General features: G+C 41.4%; 2 protein-coding genes across 3 annotated transcripts in view; one reads left to right on the plus strand and one right to left on the minus strand.

The window, feature by feature from the left end:
• Window positions 1–2,468: 2,468 nt before the first annotated feature.
• Window positions 2,469–9,970, plus strand: ERP29 (endoplasmic reticulum protein 29). The gene is made up of 3 exons (XM_054594064.1): window positions 2,469–2,684; window positions 6,986–7,124; window positions 9,172–9,970. Exons 1-3 carry the CDS (start codon window positions 2,541–2,543, stop codon window positions 9,672–9,674), a joined length of 786 nt encoding a protein of 261 aa, XP_054450039.1. The 5' UTR covers window positions 2,469–2,540; the 3' UTR covers window positions 9,675–9,970.
• A 3,643-nt stretch (window positions 9,971–13,613) lies between these two features.
• Window positions 13,614–19,027, minus strand: part of NAA25 (N-alpha-acetyltransferase 25, NatB auxiliary subunit) — a 61,446-nt gene continuing 56,032 nt past the window's right edge. For both annotated transcript variants that reach the window (XM_054594178.1, XM_054594179.1), the window contains exon 24: window positions 13,614–16,733. In XM_054594178.1, the coding sequence (XP_054450153.1) occupies window positions 16,611–16,733 (123 nt within the window). In that variant the 3' untranslated portion in view covers window positions 13,614–16,610. The remainder of the gene's footprint in view (window positions 16,734–19,027) is intronic.

Below are 19,027 nucleotides of genomic sequence, written 5' to 3' on the forward strand. Positions count from 1 at the left end.
AGGAGCCAGCCATGTGAATGTATGGAAGAAAAGTGTTCTAGAGAGAGAAAACCAGTACAAAGACCTGAGGCCAGAACATGCCATGCATATACAAGGAACAGGCAAGAGGTCAGTGAGATGAGTTTCACTGGCTTGACAATGTTAGAAAAAAGATGGGAGAGTTTATAAATTGCCTGAACAAACCAGGCCACTTTTCTTCCACCTTATTCCAGCTGCTCCACTGAGTGATGTGCAACTCATGAAACATGCCCCGCCTCCTACTCCCTACCTCCATACAACACCCAGGGTGGGCTTTTTGATTTTCCATATTAGTGTCAACTGTGGGATTTTATGATTTCCTAAATATGGAGAGTTATACCTGGCTCATTTGTGTAGATTGTCAGAGTCCTGTGGCCCAAAATCTAATAATATCATGAGAAAACTTACTGGGACCAGGGTGCTATTAAAAGGAAACATTAAGACAATTACTGTACTTTCGCAATTCATAGAAAAAGTACCAACATTAGCTTTCCCTCTCCAACCAATCCACTTCCTTCACTTTTTTCAAAACCTACTTCTAACCTAACCATCACTACTAGAAAGTCACTCCTGATCAATCATTTTAACTAGGTGTACCCAAAGCATTTATATACTTGGAAGTGAATAACTTAAAAAGTCTAAATGTCTAAAGGGTTCTAAAAACTCTTAATAGCTCCTTATGGACTACAGGACAAAACAGGAAATTCTGAGTGTGATGTTCAAGACTCTCCCCTTGCTGAGCTTAAAGCTGTCTTTCTAACTACTGTTTTAAGAACTCCTCCAGTCAAGCCAGTCATTCCCCTAAGTGTCATGATCATTTCCACTTCTGCTCCTTTTTCACTTTTCTCCACCTAAAATATTCTTTCTACCCAGGCTTAAATTAACTCCATCTCCACATCATACATGAAGCCTTCTTTAACCACCGTAGCTCATAGTAATTTTTCTCCCCTCTAACTTCTGTCATTTGTCTATGTAGTTTATTTTACCTAAAAATATATTAGGGAAAAGTCGAAATAAAATTTTCCAACACACACACACACACACACACACACACACACACACAAACACTCTCTCTGTATACTCTTTTGCTCAAAATTTCTGTCCAAAGTGGCTGCCCAAGATTGGATCCCATTATCTCTGATGATTCGCTATTTTAGGTGTACACACACACTTATTGAATACATACATGGTTAATATGGTGCTACCTCCCTTATTATGCATTATATAACTTATTCTCTTACGTTTACATCCTTTTGTTCAAGTCGTGTGAGTTATACCTGAAAAAAGTTACTCAATCCCATTCTTACCTTTTCATCCTACTATTCTGTCCTCTTCGCAGGACATTAACATCTCCTACCTTGGCTACTCCAACAGACCTTTAACTGGTGTGTCTTCAGCCTTCTCCTTTCCAATCCATTCCTTTGAAGTCACTCTCCTGGTTAAAACCTTTGATGCTTCCAAACCTTTTAGCTTGGTGACCTTCACAGATTTTTCATGCTTTTCCCCTTGCTATTACTATCTTTTCGTGTTTGCCTTGTAAATGCCTCCTCTTATTTCAAAATAAGAGCTATCTCAAAAGTCATCTCCTGTCTATAACTTTCCCTGACATTCCAGAACAGGAATGACTGAATCTGTTTTCGCAACACTGTTTTAGTCTTATTTTCTCCCAATGACACCGTAGGAGTTATGTTACTATTCCAATGTTTCCACCTCCCGGACTTGAGTTCCTTAATTACATAGCTGTCTGGTTCATCCATGTATTCCGCAGAACAAGTATCTGTTGAATAGGATTATGTGTTTTTGCTTTTAAATCTCCCTGGAGCCTAGGACCTAGCTTGGCGGGGTCCTCAGCTTTTAGGAGAGCCTGGCGCCACCCAGGTGACGGACGCACCTCAGAGTAGGCCTGTCCATCTGACTCGTAGGAAGGCAGGATGGCCCTGACTGCCAACCGAAGAAGAGCCGAGCCTGGCTCACCACCTCGGGGTAATGGCTAAGGGAGGTACCAGAGTATGACTGAGGGTAAAACTGGGCCAACTGAGTGAGGGCGGTAAGCACAGTCACACTGACTAGCAGACTAACCGAAGATAGAAGTGGATCCCAGGTGACTGCCTGACAGACCTGCAGGCAGGAAGAAATAATGGCTAGTGCCGTCACCTTCACGGCCGAGGAAAGACAGAGAACCAGGCGCTGCAAAGATGCTAAGCACGCGCCTCGTGCCTCTCCTCGCGCGGAGGAAGACGGGAAAAGGGATGGCCGGTTGCGCGCCTCGCCGAGTGCGCGTGCGCAGCCATCTTACACTCTTCCCCGCCCCATCCTTCGTCACACGCACACATCGCTCCTCCCTCTCACTCTGGATGGCACGAGCTTCGTAGAGTGCGTGCGTGCAGCAGCCCCCCTTTCCCCGCCCCTCACGTGGCCCCTCCCCTCATCCTGGGAGGGAGTCGGGCTTCTCTGAGGGCCTCTTGGTCACGTGACCTGCGACTCTGCGCTGGCCGAACTACAGCCTTCCTAGCTCCGGCGTTATGGCTGCCACCGGTCCCTGCGCCGCTTCTCTCTTCCCACTGTTTGCGTTTTTCTTGTTCTTCCTGCTCCTCTGCGCTCCGCAGGGCAGTAGCGGCCTGCACACCAAGGGTTCCCTTCCCCTGGATACAGTCACTTTCTACAAGGTAACTGGGGCGGGGAACGTCGCGCGCAGGTGCAGCCCGAGTGGCTAGGGGCGTGCGCACCAGCGGGGGACGCAGGGGACAGAGGGCTGGCAGGCGGTCTGTAACGACGATCCCGGGTCTTCCCACCATACCATAGGGCTGGTGGTCCCTGGGCCCAACGCTGTATCATGACCATGGGGTCTACGTGCTCCATGTGCCCCGCGCACCCTTGCCTTTGCCGTGTTTATAGTTGCTTCCTCTTTTGCAAAGGAACTGCGAAGATGCAGCTCCGGGAACTCGGTGTCCCTTTCCTTCACTTATGAGGAGGGGGCGGTGCCAGATGAGATCCAATCCTCGAGTCCCAAGTGGGAGATACGGAAGGCTGTGAGAGGCGGGCGCCACAACTCCAGCTGTGGTTGGGCGGCGGGCAGAGTAGAAAACCGTCGTGTTAGCTTGCAGTTCTGCGCCCCTCTTCCCCTGCCCTGGATTGCAGTCTGATTTGCAATACGCAAACAATAATCGGATAGCCTGCGTCTCCCTGAAACGTACAAGCATTAAGAATAAGCTTAGGTTCAACCACCCTATAGGGAATTTGTTGGGCTTGGGGACAGAATGAATAAAATCGGGTCAAGGCATGGAAGAATTTGCCACTACCCCCACTCCCAAATTTACAGAATTTGAGGTTCTGGCCTGGGTAAATGGCTGTTGGAAATGTTGAAAGCCAAATGCAGTCCCAAGCCCCTCTGCTTGCACCTGTCCTCACCCTGTGTCAACTTTTTACTTTGCTTACAAGATAAGCAAGCTAAGGGTTTGAGAAAGAGCCCGTTTTATTTTCTTAATTTGTACCCATTGCTGGGAAGTGAAACCAAGAAGTGGAGTTCTAAATCTATCACAGGCGGTTGAAGCCTTCCTATTTCAAAAGGGTTTCTTGTGAATTTGGCATGTGTGGCCCATTCAAGGCAAAGTTTCAAGAATTTAAAAATGTAGGTATGGCTGGTTAGTTGTCAGACACACCTCACAGCACCCTATGCTTTGGGGGGCCTTTACTGGCAGTGACAACCCTACCCCCACCCCAATATGGGAATGGGATAACATCACAGACCAAGTGTGACTTAGATGTCACATTTGCACTGTAAAGTTAACAGTATTTCCTAATCATTTGATGTCTTTCCATCTTGACTGCTACCACCGTAGCCAAAGCTATCATTACAGTAGCTACCTCTCAGTCTATTCTCCGTAAAGTAGCCGAAGTCCTACATGATCTGACCCTTGTTTCCCACTTTTCATCTCCTAACCATTCTCCTTTTTGTTCCCTCTGCTCCAGACACACATGCTTTCTCTCCTCTATATATTCCTAGCTCATTACTGCTTTAGGCCCTTTGCACTTAATGACTAGAACATTCTTTGCCCAGTCTTCGAAGGCTGGTTGCTTCTCGTCATTTAAGCTTAGGTTAAATGTTGCCTTCTCAGAGTTGTTCCTTGATTTTCCCCTCCCCAGCCTAAAATACTAATCACATTACCCTGTTTGACTTCTCCATAGAGCATTCATCACCGATTTTTTTTTCTTGTCTCTTTCATCGTTTCCCACAGTAAAATACTATATGCTTGGGAAGAACTACCTTGCCTATTTTATTCACTAATCGTTTTGAACAGCCCAGTGGGTTACATGTCACATAGAAGAGGCTCAATAATAGTTTGTTGAGTGAACAAATGTTTTCTCCAGTCCCTTTCTAAATCTCACTCTCTTCATTATTATTGAACAGAAAGGGAACTTCGTAGTGTTACCATGCTTAGCCCATGCTCTGCCTCTTAAGTGATTTCCAATGTCTTTGTTTCTTGCCCTTTGCCATTACAGAGATAAGAAGCCCTGTCCTTTCTCTTTGTTTTCTTGTTCACTTAGAATAGTGCATGGCACATGATAGGCCCACAGTACCTTTTTACTCAATGAATGAATGAGTAACGAATTCATCTGTATGTTGAAGAAACAACTTGCATAAATGAAAGTTATGGTGGAACCAATTCCTCAAGGATGAGGAAAGGAAAGAGATTCCTGAAACAATTATGAGGTACAGACTGAGGGAAAAGGAAAAAATAAATAAATATATATATATATATATATATATATATATATATATATATATATATGAAAAAAATTCATTGTGCAAATGCGTGCCATTCAAAACCATTCTGCCAGTGGTAAGAATGGTGAAAGTAAAAGATAGAGGCCTCTCAATTCTATTTCAGTGTTAAAACACTGTATTAATTTATTCCATATTAATATTGTTGTTACTAATATTATTCTATAATGCAAATGTAGGCCCCATGCAGATAGAAATCCTATGTTGTGCATTTTAAGTGTTTTCCATTGAACGTACAGCATCTGCTACCAAAGCCTGCCCTAGTTTTGTTCATTTAGCAAATATTTTCAGAGCACCTGCTACACACAGGTACTGTTGGGAACTAGGGATACAGCAAAAAACAGGTCAGGCAAGGTCCTTATTCTCAAAGTGTACATTCTAGTGGAGAGGGCAGATACCAGACAAATAAGGATTTCAGAGAATGATTAAGTTGCTGGGAAGAAAGTAGAGCAGGGTAAGTGACAGAGTGTAATGGAAAAGGAGCAGTTTTAGACGGTAGGAGTGGAGAAGGCCTCCATTAGGAGGGGATGTTTGAACGGAACTTTGATAGACAGCCATGGAAAGAACTGGGGAAAGGGCATTGCAGGCAGCAGAGACAGCAAATGAAAAGAGGGAATGAGTTTGGCATTGAACTAAAATAAGCCTAGTTGGGCCAGAGGGATGTGATCTGATTTATATTTTAAGTTTTTCCTGCTCCTAGGCCCCCAGAGCTCAGAATTTTGGGGGACAGTGACCACTTAAAGATTTACTTGTTGCCGTGACTTCTCCCTCTTCTCTTGTGCCCGTAGGCAGTGTGAAATATTTTTTAAAACCTAAAACTAAATGGACTTCAACGCAATAAGGAACAGGGAGTAACAAAAACTGTAATGATATCAGCCTGTGGTGAAATACTGACTGGCAATATTTGATTAGAAAAACAAAAAGTAGTGGGAGGAAGAGAAAGCAGCAATACTGACCAAAAGCAGTTAGTTAAATCAAATCTGTACATTGGACAAGAAACCATCAAAAGGAGTCCTTGGGATTCCTCCATATGTTAAACAGAATTACTACATGACCCCCAGTTCCATTCCTAGGTATATACCCGAAAGAAATGAAGACAGGTGTAAAAACAAAGACTTGTACATGAATGATCATAACAGATACTCACAAATAGCCAAAAGTTTGAAACATTCCAGTTGTCCCATCAACTGACGAATGGCTAAGCAAACTATGGTCTATTTATACAATGGAATATTTATTTGGCCACAAAAAGAAATGAACTACTGATGTATGCTACAGCATGGATGAACCTTGAAAGCACTGTGCTAAGCAAAAGAGGGCAGTCACAAAAGTCCACACATTGTACGATTCCATCTGAGTAGACAAATCCATAGAGACAAAAACAGATTAGTGGCTGACAGGGATTGGGAGGAAGGAGGGTTGGGGAATGACTGTTCAGTGGGTGGTACGTGGTTCCTTTTCAGGTGATAAAAATGTTGTGGAACTAGATGTTAGTTATGGATGCATAACATTGTCAATGTACTAAATCCTACTGAATTGTACACTTTAAAATGGCTGAAATGGTGAAGTGGATTTTACAATTAAAATAAAAACTTGGCCCTGACAGTGTAGTCCCTAGAGATCTAGCCAGAGGGAACTGTGGTCTAGGAAGGGGATTGTCCCAAGCCATGCCTCTCAGCAACTTCCCTTGAGCCCTGAAATTGCAGAATTTAAACTGTGGGCTCCCTAGCCAAAGTATCCTCCGTGGTGCCAACAACTTTATAGATGGCTAGTTGGTTGTGGGGTTTTTTTTTTGTCATTTTACTGGTTCATTATTTACTGGGAAAGACCCCACTGGGATGATGGGCATGACAGGTGCCAATGTATTGTGTGCGGTGAGTCTCCTTGGCCTTATCACAGGACCCCTGGAGGAGAAGGCCTCAGAACATCTACAGCTTCGTTTATTCTAGATACCGTTGTATATGTCTTTGATTAGTGTGAACAAGCACCTAATGGGGTACCCAGCACATAGCAGGCACCACTAAATTGTTAAATTAATCAGTGGGTGAATTAATAACTTAGTATGTGAGAGCTTGTCTCCCCTGTGGGCTTGGTTTCCATTTCTTAGCCAGAGGTCTACTGGGAAAGGGAGATAGCCCCAAAGGTTCCTGGAACCCCCACTTGCTCAGTTCTGTACATCCTCAGGTCATTCCCAAGAGCAAGTTCGTCTTGGTGAAGTTCGACACTCAGTACCCCTACGGTGAGAAGCAGGATGAGTTCAAAAGCCTGGCTGAGAACTCGGCCTCCAGTGACGATCTCTTGGTGGCAGAGGTGGGGATCTCAGGTATGTGCAAGTCCAGACAACTGGGGAGGGCAGAAAGGGAGGAAGCTAGGAATTATTTCCCTACCTGTAGGGGGAATGCCCAGCACCTTTCCATCTGAGCCACATGAACAGTGAAAACGGGATCATGGCCTCTCAAGAAACCTGGTATCCACAGAAAGCTTCACTGGAGCAGACTCTGTGACCACAGAACCTCAGCTCAGCCTTGCAGAGAGGGAATCCACCATCCCTCACCCTCTACCCCTACGGACATTAAACTCACTATGAGAACTTGGAGCTGTCCTTGCTGGGGACTGTGGCTGAGGGGGTGCCATGCCTCTAAGAGACTGCATAGTCTATTCTTCCATCTTTGTTTCAGCTTTTTTGTACCCAAACTATTGGGTTTTGGCTTTACCTCAAATCCATCAGAGTTGCCACTAAACCAAGGGCAGCTCTCCACCACAGTGACAGCTTTAATAATAATAGTGGCCAACATTTAGTGGTTTTTGGTCTGTAAAGTGTATACAGACACTGCATTTTTAATCTTCACTTGAACCCCACATGAGAAATGAGCTGTGTTGTCTACCTCTATGTTATACCTAAGGAAAACTGAAGCCCAAGGCCGTGAGGGGGCCGGAGGGTGGCTTATTCAAAATTCAGCCTAAGCATTTGTTCCCCAGTGCAGTGGGCTCTTGCCTCCCTGTTTCCTCCCTGTTTCCTCCCAGCTGGAATGCCTCAGCCCCTGGTAAGCTGGTCCTGGGTAGAGAGAGCTGGCACACTTCTCCAGGGCCGTTGGTCAATTCTGACCCAACTGTGAGTGCACTCCCTTGGGGCTTTTTGACATTTATCAAGTGTTGACTTTGTGCCAGGCCACTTTACAGAATATTTTACATATATTTCATCCTGTTACTAATGATGAAGTACTGTGGCCTCCATTTTTAATTGTTTCAAGAAACAATGTTTAGAGTAACCTGCGCAAGATAGGAGAGTTTAAAGTGGGAGAACGAGGATTGGAATCGCATGATTCCTGTTACCTTGTGATAGGTGGTCTTGGCCATTTCTTCATGATGCTGTAAGAAACAAGTCATGGCATCAGCCCTTGGGACTGCTATTGCCTTTCTGGTAGGACATTGCAAACACTAACAGCTGCCACATAGTAAGCACTTAACTCGGCCAAGTTAAATGCACACTATCTCCTCATTGGGTCCTCCCAACAGCCCTTGTGTGATAGGAACTATGTTACCTACCACACACTCCCCTGTCTCACAAAGCTCTGGCCAGACTGGTCTTTGTAATCCTTAAATACAGGATCCAGCACAAATAGTACCTCTGTTTTTGTGAGCTGGTAATCTATATCAAATCTTTTATTACAAAATCATAAGCATGTAATTCTGTAACATATCACACTCAAGCACACCATATGACATTTTAGGTGAAAAGTTCAAATTGCTGTCCATCTCTTGCAAGACATTCATATATCCTACCAACCACACTCTTGGTGTTACTTCTGCCAGACCCTGTATGCCCAGCTCATTTGATGCCTTAGAGCTTTGCACTTCCAGTCTTTTCTACCATAGACACTTCCCAGATCTTCACGTGTCTGGCTCCTTGATATTGAGGTCCCTCAGTTTGTGTCATCACAGGCATGACTATGTGAAATGGGCCTTCCTACCTACTGTCTCATCACCCTGTTTTATTTTCATCATGGTACTAAACATTTTTGTTCATTTATTACCTTTTTTCTTACCCTTAGAAGAATATGAGATCCTTGAGGTCAGAGAGCTTTGTATTCTTCTTCATCACAACTAGATCCTCAGCACTAAGAATAGCACCTGGCACACAGTGGGCATATAATAAATACTCAAAAGAATTACCATCTTTCAGATGAGGCAGATGAAGTTTGGAGAGGTTAAATGTGACTTTGCTAATGCCTCATGTTTAAGGAGTTAGCAGAGAAGCAGTTCAGACACAGCCAAGTGTCTTCTTCCTCTCAGCTCCGATAGGCTTCATAGCAGTCTTCTGCCCTGTGTTCTCAGTGGTCTTGCTCCTCATACCTGGTTTCTGTTCACAGATTATGGTGACAAGCTGAATATGGAGCTGGGTGAGAAATACAAGCTGGACAAAGACAACTACCCAGTCTTCTACCTCTTCCAGGATGGGGACTTTGAGAACCCAGTCCTATATAGTGGGCCAGTTAAGGTTGGAGCCATCCAGCGCTGGCTAAAGGGGCAGGGCGTCTACCTAGGTATGCCTGGTTGCCTGCCTGCATATGATGCCCTTGCTGGGGAGTTCATCAGGGCCTCTGGCATGGAGGCCCGCCAGGCCCTCTTGAAGAGGGGGCAAGACAACCTTGCAAGTGTGAAAGAGGCTGAGAAGAAGTGGGCCGAGCAGTACCTGAAGATCATGGGGAAGGTCTTAGACCAAGGTGAGGACTTCCCAGCATCAGAGATGACCCGGATCACCAAGCTCATTGAGAAGAACAAGATGAGTGATGGGAAGAAGGAGGAGCTCCAGAAGAGCTTAAACATCTTGACTGCTTTCCAGAAAAAGGGGGCTGAGAAGGAGGAGCTGTAAAAAGGCACTCCCGTGTTTTCCAGTTTGGTGAGGGTGGGGAGGGAGAGTTACCTGCTGGCTCTGAGACCCTCCTGGGGAATAAGGGGTATTAAGAGGAATGTAAGAAATCTGAGCATGCCCAGACATTTGATGCTGATATGACCATGCTTGGGACATCTCCAGAACCAGTCCAGGTACAACTAGAACACTTAACTCAGATGGCTTGTGAATTTCCCCCTCAGAAGGAATTGGTGCTATAAAGAATGTACTGCCCACATCCTTGACAGGTGTAATTCTGATCTAATTAAAGTTTCCATGTTTTGGTTAAGTGGACCTGAAGCCATTCAGTTTTCTTTTACAAATTGTACTTTGGACTATGAGCTGCTTCCCTCTTTTTTTTATTTTTTAATACAAGCTGGTATGGATTCCACTGTACCAGGGTAATGGGCTGTCCTGGTCAACGCTGCGGAAGTTGGTCCCAGTCCGGAGGCCTGCCTATGTACTCTCCACTGGTGTTCAGACTCAAGTGGACTGGGTGTGGGTGGTAAATTGCGTTGTCCACATTTTCTTGTCCTTAAAACTGAATGGCAATATTAATGAACCTCAGTGTAATTATTTTCCATACTCCATGACATATGTATAGGAAAACTTTAGTTTTGCTGATATAATGTTAGGTTTTTTTAAGTTCAATTTCAGATAACTGAATGATACAATTGAGTCCAATGTAAAAATTTAAAACGAGTTTGCCATCTAAGTTACTTAGTCACTCAGTAAATACCAACTTTTAAAAAAGCGGAGAAAGGAGCATTGCACTAACTTTGAAATCTTTTCTCTGGAATGATGAGCAGTATCTGCAACGGTAAACTTCACAACATACCCACTTTCATATTTAACTGTTTGAAAAGATCAAACTACAGCTCCTGAAATGTTTAATTGCGCACACACAAAGAAATTTAAATTGAATGGAGTTGGCAAGTGAAACTGTTTTTGTTCCTTCCCTTCTTTTTAATCAGACTGGTATTTAAAGTCATTGGAAACAAAACAAAAAAAAAAAAAATGCAGGAAAATCCATGTGTTGAATTGGATGGAGCAAAAACATTTGTAGTAACTTAGGCTAACAGTTCAACTAGGTACAAGGTGCTACCTAGTCTTGCCCATAGCCAGCATAGGTACTCAACATTTTTTAAGGGAAATTTTGTTATTTTTAAATAATTTTTTTAGATTTTATTTTTAGAGAGAGGTGAAGGGAGGGAGAAAGGGAGAGAAACATCATCAGTTGCCCTCTCGCATGCCCCCAACTGGGGACCTGGCCCACAACCCAGGTTTGTGCCCTGACTGGGAGTAGAACTGGCAACCTTCCGGTTCTCAGGCCAGTGCTGAGTCACACCAGCCAGAGCAGTACTCAGCCTTTGACAAAAGAATATACAGGGGTGTGCAAGGGTAGATTTATTAGTTTTGAGGATGTGAAAGTTTATTCTTGTAGTAGTATTTACTTATTTGTATTTCAACTGTAAACCTACTTTTGCCCACCACCATATATACTTGGGCCAACAATTACAGTATTTCTCCTACTCATTATTTCAATTCTAAATGAAAATTTTGGGAGATCTTTTTGGATGCTTCTCATTGATAAACTTACTTTAGCTGTTCTAAATCAATTTTTTAAATTGATTTCAGAAATAGAAATATTGATTTGTTCTACTTGTTTATACATCCATTCATTGGTTGGTTCTTGCATGTACCATGAGTGGGGATTGAACCCGCAACCTTGGCGCATTGAGACCATGCTCTAACCAACTGAGCTACCTGGCCAGGGGTAGCTTTTTCTTACCTATCGAAAATAGTCACTTTCAAAGAACTAAGTATTAACTCTCTTATGGAAAATAGAGTAAGACAAAGGTAGATCGGGGAAAAAACTAAATATTTCCACCAACCTGAATGTGGTCTCGTCTTCTCAATGGTGAGAGATGGTAACATGTAGGGCACTTCATTGGATGGGTCCAGGCTGGGTATCATTATGAGCCTTGGGTCTTGAGTTGAAGAAGCATGGGCTATTGGACAGGACTAGATTATTAAACGTCAGAGGCTCTTTGTATCAAATACTCTTCCTTAAAGAGGGGCCGTTTCCAGTTGAGAGTCTAAACTGATTTGCATGTGGCACACAAAATTCAGTCTTCCCCAACACGTAAGCCAAATGGATTCCTTCCTTCTTTTTCTTAGCATCTAATTAATATTGTGGCTCACATGCTACTAATCTGTAATGAAGGCTATGGACTGGTTTCCCAGAATCAAATATCTATTACAATTTTGAGGGAAGTTCATATAACTTGAAGCAAATGAGACCCTGGATCCAACATGAACAGTCCTAAGGAACTTGCAAGTTACCTCAAATATTGCCAAGAATAATTTTAGTTTACAAATAGTCCTTCCTAATCGGTGCCACAAAATGTTGGCATTAGAATTGCATCAGGAAAGACTGATCATTAGAGAACCAAGATAGAATGGGAATTTGAACACAGCCATCAAGACTAAGAATGTGAGATTTGTGTGTGTGTGTGTGTGTGTGTGTGTGTGTGTGTGTGTGTGTGTGTGTCAGGGGGAGGGTCTGAATTTTAGCTCATTTCCTCAGTGCTAGAGTTTAAATCTTATTCCACCTCTGCCCCACTGGGTGGTCTTAATAGTAACCTCATACACAATAACTTTTCCATATGTAAAACAGTACGTTCCCTGGGACCCATATACTGGGATATGTCTAAGTCTGAGGTTATAAAAAAGCTCTGTGATGCCCCAGCATAAACTTCTTTAGATACCCCACAGATAACTTTCATAAGCATTTGGCTCACAGTTGCTTACCCTCCACTTGTATGAAATACATGTCTGCAGCATGCAGTGACAGCATCTAAAAAATGAGGAAGCCCTGGCTGGTGTGGCTCAGTGGACTGAGTGCCGGCCTGTGAACCAAAGAGCCACGGGTTCAATTCCCAGTCAGGGCATGTGCCTGGGTTATGGACCAGGTCCCCAGTAGGGGGTGTGTGAGAGGCAACCACACATTGATGTTTCTCTCCCTCTGTCTAAAAATAAAATCTTTAAAAATAAACTTAAAAAAATTAAAAATGAGCATGAAAAAGTATAACCCTGAGCCTACCTTTTGGGTAAGTTAAAGATGGCAGTGAGGTATATCCAAGTACCCACCTTTTTGCTAAAGGAAAATAATGAGATGAAAGCAGGCAAAAATTGACTTTTCAGGGCTCAAATAAGAGCACTTAATAACCATGGGACAGAAAAACACACAGCTCTTCTTTCCCTGTACTGTCAGTGTGTGTGGCTGAATAAACTTGGTCTTAGCCTGTGGATTCACATACTCTTGGGTAAGCCGCATCACCAGCCTTTCTGCAAAGTTAACATTCCAGCAAATTTAGAAATCTCATTCTTCCCCTGCCCTCAAAGTCCTATTGCTCTGATCCCACTCAGCTTTCTATCTCAATCTCTACCTCTCTCTTTCTAGGACTTTCATTAAGTCCCAGCCACTTGAGCCATTTTTCCCCACCAGTCACTGGGACATGCTTAGCTGTTTCCTGCCTTAGAGCCTTTGACCTTGTGTTCCTCTCTCCATGGCTGACTCTTCCTCGTTCAGGTCTGATGGCACCACTCAAAGTGTCCTCTCATGACCCAATTTACCACATATCCTGATTAATTTTATTAAACAGAACTTAATTACAAGCTAATATTTGCCACTTTCCCCACCTAGGCCACTAACTAAGGATATATGGTCTCATTTACCATTATGTCGGGAGAGCCGAAAATGGAATGTGGCACAAAGTAAAATAAGTACTCAATACATATATATAGAAATATTAAATGCGAGCATGCAAGGTACTACTTTTGAAAAAAAAAGACTAATGGCCTTGGAATATAAATTTTAAATTCACAAATACTACAATATAGCTGAAAAATGTAACAATACAAAATTGAGGTGAATTATACCATTTAAAAAGTAGCTTCTAGAAATCTGAACAAAAATGAACCAGGTAGAAATGCCAACCTAAAATAAAGGTGTTTATATAAATTGACCCACCCAGTTTAAAGTAGATTTGCTATGCTTACTCTGAAAAGGGAAGAATACATACTTCCCATTTTAATAAACCACATCAAATAAGTAGGAAGAGTTTCAATAACAAGGCCATAGATACACTGAAACCCCTTTTTATATTAAAAGTTAAAATGAAAGACAAATCCAGATTAAACATAGTGATTGCAAAATATAATGCAATTTTGAACAATTAAAATTATGAAAATATACAAAATTGATGGGCAACACAGCTAGGCATCTGTACATTTTTCATTATTTGGAGAACACTAAAAATTTCTCTACCTTTTATCCACATCAGATAAATGATTTAAACCAAATGTTTGCTTTGGAGAGTCTTAACTTAGGATCTCAGTAGTATAAAAAGCAGTAATTTTTCAGTCTGTAAACAGTAGTTGTGTTTTTCTCCTTTTTTTTTTTTTAAATAGCAATTTACCACACAAAAACAAAACAAAAACCCACACAATCCAAAAACAGCAGCAGCAATGGGTTATTTGAGAATTCTCTTCAAATACCAATGACATACGATTGCTGGAGAGGGTGCTTTTTACTCATGTAAGAATATATATATATATATATATACACACATATATATATATATGTTTTAACTATACACAATTTATAGTGCATGACAATTTCCAAAAGAACAGATTAATAAAAGATATTGGCCATTTCTGCATAATTTCATTCTTTTTACAATTTTCTCAAAACATAAGAGGTTGGATCTAATTGAAATGCTGCATTTAGTAGGAATATAGCAAGTAACAAAGGAAGAACTACCTCAACATAACATTGTCCCTAAAACCCACCTGTTGAGTTTTTACTAGAGGTCCCAGATGCTCCTGGGCAAGAGACTAGTCAGGTAGACCACTGGAGTCACACACTGTCCCTGAGGACCAAGGCTAGCCCACTGAGCAAACATGCTACATTGATGATGGTCAGTTGAAGACTTGCTTCAAAGAGCATTTCTAGTTTTATGTACAGTATTTTTGGCTGTTCAAAGGAACATCATTTCAAGAACACATGCCATACGCACATACCCCCATCCCATATACACACAAAATTCCATCTAAACAGGCCATAGTTTTATGGAATTATGACATGTTGTCATTAAATTACATTTGGAATCAACCAGAATTCTCAACTCATCTTGTTCATCAGTTCTTCCTTTGGGGATGGGGTGTGATAGCTGTGACTACCAATTTACATCAGAAAACTGTTTTTTGAAATTACTTAATGGACTGGGATTTCCAACAAGTCTTATTTTAAGCAGGTAATGAATTTTCTTTAAAATTTCCTTTGAAGTTTAAACAGTTATCGATCACCCTATCAGACTGTGAGTCTAAGAAAGTCAAGATGAGGAAACAAAATACAATTGCTTTGTATACAGAGACTTTCCAAGCTCTCTTTTGCTTTTAAAAGAAAAAAGTATCACATTTCACTGGAAAAGTGAGTTGAGAAGGACTTTTAAGGTCTTCAAGACCAATCCTCCAGCAGATGCTTGAATTTCTTCATCAAATTCATTTCTTTCTCTTACAGAATTACTAACTTTAACAGTATTTGGGTAACAAAAACTAAAAATAGAAGCACAGATTCAAACACAAAAACGTCATCAAAGCAATTGTATAAACTGTATAACATTTCAAGAGCAACGTTTATCTTTTTTGTCAGACTTACTTCAGAAGTTATAGTCTTAGGGGGCTCCAGGTGAACAATGTAAACACCATCCTGGTGTAATTCTCAAGTTTGAAGTAAACCGAACCTCCAAACCAATGGATAACATTTTTTTTGCCAGCCTAAAACTTAAAACCTAGGTTAAGTCCATAATATACATTCCTTCCTTCCTTCCTTCCCAAATCCCCCACTTTAAAAAAAAACACCTAAAGGATTATATCTTTATTTTCAAGCATATATATATATATATATACACACACATACACACACATATGCTTGAAAATATACATATGTATGTAAAAGCATATCATATATATATATATATATATATATCTCACAAAACCAATGACATTGGTATTCCTCTTGCCTGCATAAATTATGAACACTTCTCTTCTTTAAAAGTGATTCCCATTTTCCCCAAATGGATGAGACAGCAAGCTAGTCCTCAGCAGGCTTATTGTAAATGGTCTGCACTGCTTTCCCCTCCACACAGCTGCAAGTTAACAGAAGCCTTGCGGTGATTTAACTCTCACTGGAGCTAGGATGGGGATGTCTTGGCTATTAGGACGATCAAGCAAGAAAATGAGCGCACGTGGTTGTCTGAGTGGTGCCCTTTGGTGGCAGGTGCTTATGCCAAATTTCATCTGAGGCCCTTTGGGTACCCGCTTCGGGTTCCATGGGAGCCAAGCAGCTGAGCAATCCTCAAAACTAACCTGCTAATGTGGAAAGAGGGCCTGCTCCCAGTCATGGTCCCCTCTACTTCTCCTCTCTGCATCCTAAGGCTCAAGGACCAGACCAAAATGTCCACAGCTGTAGGTAGGGCCATTCAGCTGCTCCGAGGTCGATGATTTATGCTTAATTTCTATTGCTGCTTTTATAGGACCCTCCCCCACCAGATGTCTCTGGTGACAGTAGGGAAGAAGAAAAGTGGGGTTCTCTTGTGGCTGCCATATGCATATGAACGTGTATAAAAAGTGGTCAAACCCAGATGAGGGTCCTGCTTCCGGTTTATATACAATAATTTAATCAGTTGTATACATTTTAATACCTAAAAAATTAATTCACAATCAAAGTCCTTCATGCATTTTATGAGGAAGTTCTGGATTAAAATGGTGTTCAACGAGATGTAGATTTTGCCTGGGAAGATGATACCATTTTCTGCTGTAGAGTCATCAGTGCCTGTGGTTCCCACTTCCTTAAATTTTTAGTTTCTTTGTGGTCTCCAGTCTTTTTTTCAGCAGCTCCCCAATTTCCAGAAGTGAGTGCAGGTAACTGCTCTGCACCTTCCCTTGTACAGTCTTTGAAAACTTTCTCTCTTCCTACAAAGTAGACAAGAATTAGTGGTCCTGCTCAGAAAGCATTCCCCCAGGTTCCAGTTCCACAGATATAAATTAAAATTTCTATTACCTTTGGTCTCACTGCAAGCGCCACCAGAATAGGGTGAGTCATTTTCAGTTTCATAAAATTCAAAGGCTAAAGCTTATCATAGATATATATTCTTCCATGTGATTTTTTTCACAGAGACCCTGTTTCTTTAATAATACTATTCTTACAAGTAACCTTTATTATAAGTTATATAAAGACAAAAAACTAGTATTTTAAATTAAAGTTGACATCAAGAAAAGTAGGAAGTTATTACTGGTTTGGACATGAAAATCACAATTTTGTTATGAGCTGTACAAAGGGGAAAAATTGTGATTTCTAATTATTAGTTTCATCAGAAAAAAAGTAGAAATTTATTATTAATTTGGACACTATTACAGCCACTTTTTAAAGGCATCAAGTTTACCATTATCATCTTTTTTAGTTACAATATTAACAGGTTTCCCTCTATACTGAGAAGTTCATGGGTTCCAGAAGCTAAGTAACTAAAAAAGACCAAAGGTTTCCTAAGCCTACTTAAATATGAGAGTTAAATATTTGCTGCTCATTTGACCTGTAGTAGAGACCACAAAATATAAAGGGATGGAGTGTTCAAACACAGAAAGGAGGCTGACGGAGAACTGGTTTGGTTTATATGAGGTTGGCAGTACTCCAAAGTAAGCACATCTTATGACCCAACAATATTACTTGAGAACTAATCTACCTCAAAAATACAAATGTGCATAATAAAGTATGTACAAATACACTTCATTCAGTACTCTATGTAAAAGTAAATTATAGAAACAAGTTAAAATGTCGACGGGCTGTGGTGCATTCATATTTTAAATACTAAACAGTCATTTAAAAGAACAAGATTGACCTATACGTATTAATCTGAACAGACCTCTTAAATATAAGGTTGAGTGAAAAAAAGCCAAGCTTCAGAATAAAACACAGTGTACCCTTTACTTTTAAAAACTAACAGATAGTAGAGTACATTATAAATATATATTAAAACCAGATGTTTTTTTTAAAGATACAATTAATTCTGTATACTTTTTCTATAAGTATGGGGAAAAAAGGGACAACCAGCTTCAGTGGCTTTCCCTTGGGAGGAGGAAAGGGGACCAGGACAGGAAGTGGTAGCCCAGAGGCCTCATTCATAGTGTTTCAAGTTTAGAAAGAAAGGAAAGAAGTAACCTGAAGGAAACGGAATTGAAGAGATTTTTTTTTTAAATTCAAAAGACCGGTACCCAGCACTATATGGATCCTATATTTGGTGGCTAGCGCTGCTGCTGCTGCTGCTGCTGCTGCTGCGTGCGTGCGTGCGTGCGTGCGTGCGTGTAATTTTAACAACAGTAGGCAATAAAAAAAGAGTAGGCAATAAAAGGCCAGTATTGTTTTATTTAATCCTCACTATAATCCTAAAAAGTAGTATTTTAATTTTCATTTTATAGATAAAGAAATTACAATCCAAAGTTTAAGTGACTTTCCCAAGTCAAAAGAGGACAGCCCAACGCAAGGCTTGAAAACTCTAGAGAGTAGCCCAAAGTGAAGGATAACCTCTAGAATACTCAAAAAGAGAAATCTTATTCTTTGTTTTAGGAGGCAGACAGATCTTTAAAGAAGAACCACTCACAGTCAGGACAGCAGGGCTGTTGTGTCTGTCGCCCTCACACCCTACAGTCCTCGATAATAGCGGTTCTTTCTTGGAAAGGGAACTAACTAGGGAACAGGTTAGAGTGGGAGGGAGACATTACACTATATTCCTTCTTTACCCTTTGGAAAAAAATTATTTTTTTTACCATGGGCATATTTTACTTTCAAAACAAAGGCTTAAAAAAAGAAGAGAAAAATACTAAAGAATTAAATAATTCATCAATTAGTACTTCTAATCACCACTCAAGTCTATATTCATTCTAATATACATGGAAAGCAGTTACATACACAGCTTACCAGGCTAAAACCTCACTTCTAGTTGCCCATCTCAATGCACGCCTGCTTCTTCATTCAGTCTTTGGGAACATTAAATGCTCTGAGCCTCTTCCCACAGTAAGTGCCCCCATCCTGCTTGTGCTGAAGCTTTCAAAGAGGAGCCTGCACTCCTTTCCAGCTGGTGTGCCTAGTAAGGTTCCCTTCTTTCCCTTTCCTGGGAAAGTCTGGGGCTAGGATGCTGGCTGCCCTCCCACTACTTCCCTCATCGGCAGAGGCTCAGGTCAGACAATGCTAGAGGGAAGCATTCCCTCAAGGT

This window comes from Pteronotus mesoamericanus, unplaced genomic scaffold (genome assembly GCF_021234165.1).
Source record: "Pteronotus mesoamericanus isolate MK-2021 breed Mesoamerican mustached bat unplaced genomic scaffold, CSHL_Meso_final scaffold_507, whole genome shotgun sequence".
Lineage (NCBI taxonomy): Eukaryota > Metazoa > Chordata > Mammalia > Chiroptera > Mormoopidae > Pteronotus > Pteronotus mesoamericanus.

What these genes read in the sequence shown, in the direction of transcription:
- ERP29 (XM_054594064.1), top strand. Translation starts at nt 2,541, where the DNA reads ATGGCTGCCACCGGTCCCTGCGCCGCTTCTCTCTTCCCACTGTTTGCG. An exon ending in ATACAGTCACTTTCTACAAG is followed by an intron (nt 2,685 to 6,985) that starts GTAACTGGGGCG and finishes GTACATCCTCAG; the next exon opens with GTCATTCCCAAGAGCAAGTT. An exon ending in GGCAGAGGTGGGGATCTCAG is followed by an intron (nt 7,125 to 9,171) that starts GTATGTGCAAGT and finishes TTCTGTTCACAG; the next exon opens with ATTATGGTGACAAGCTGAAT.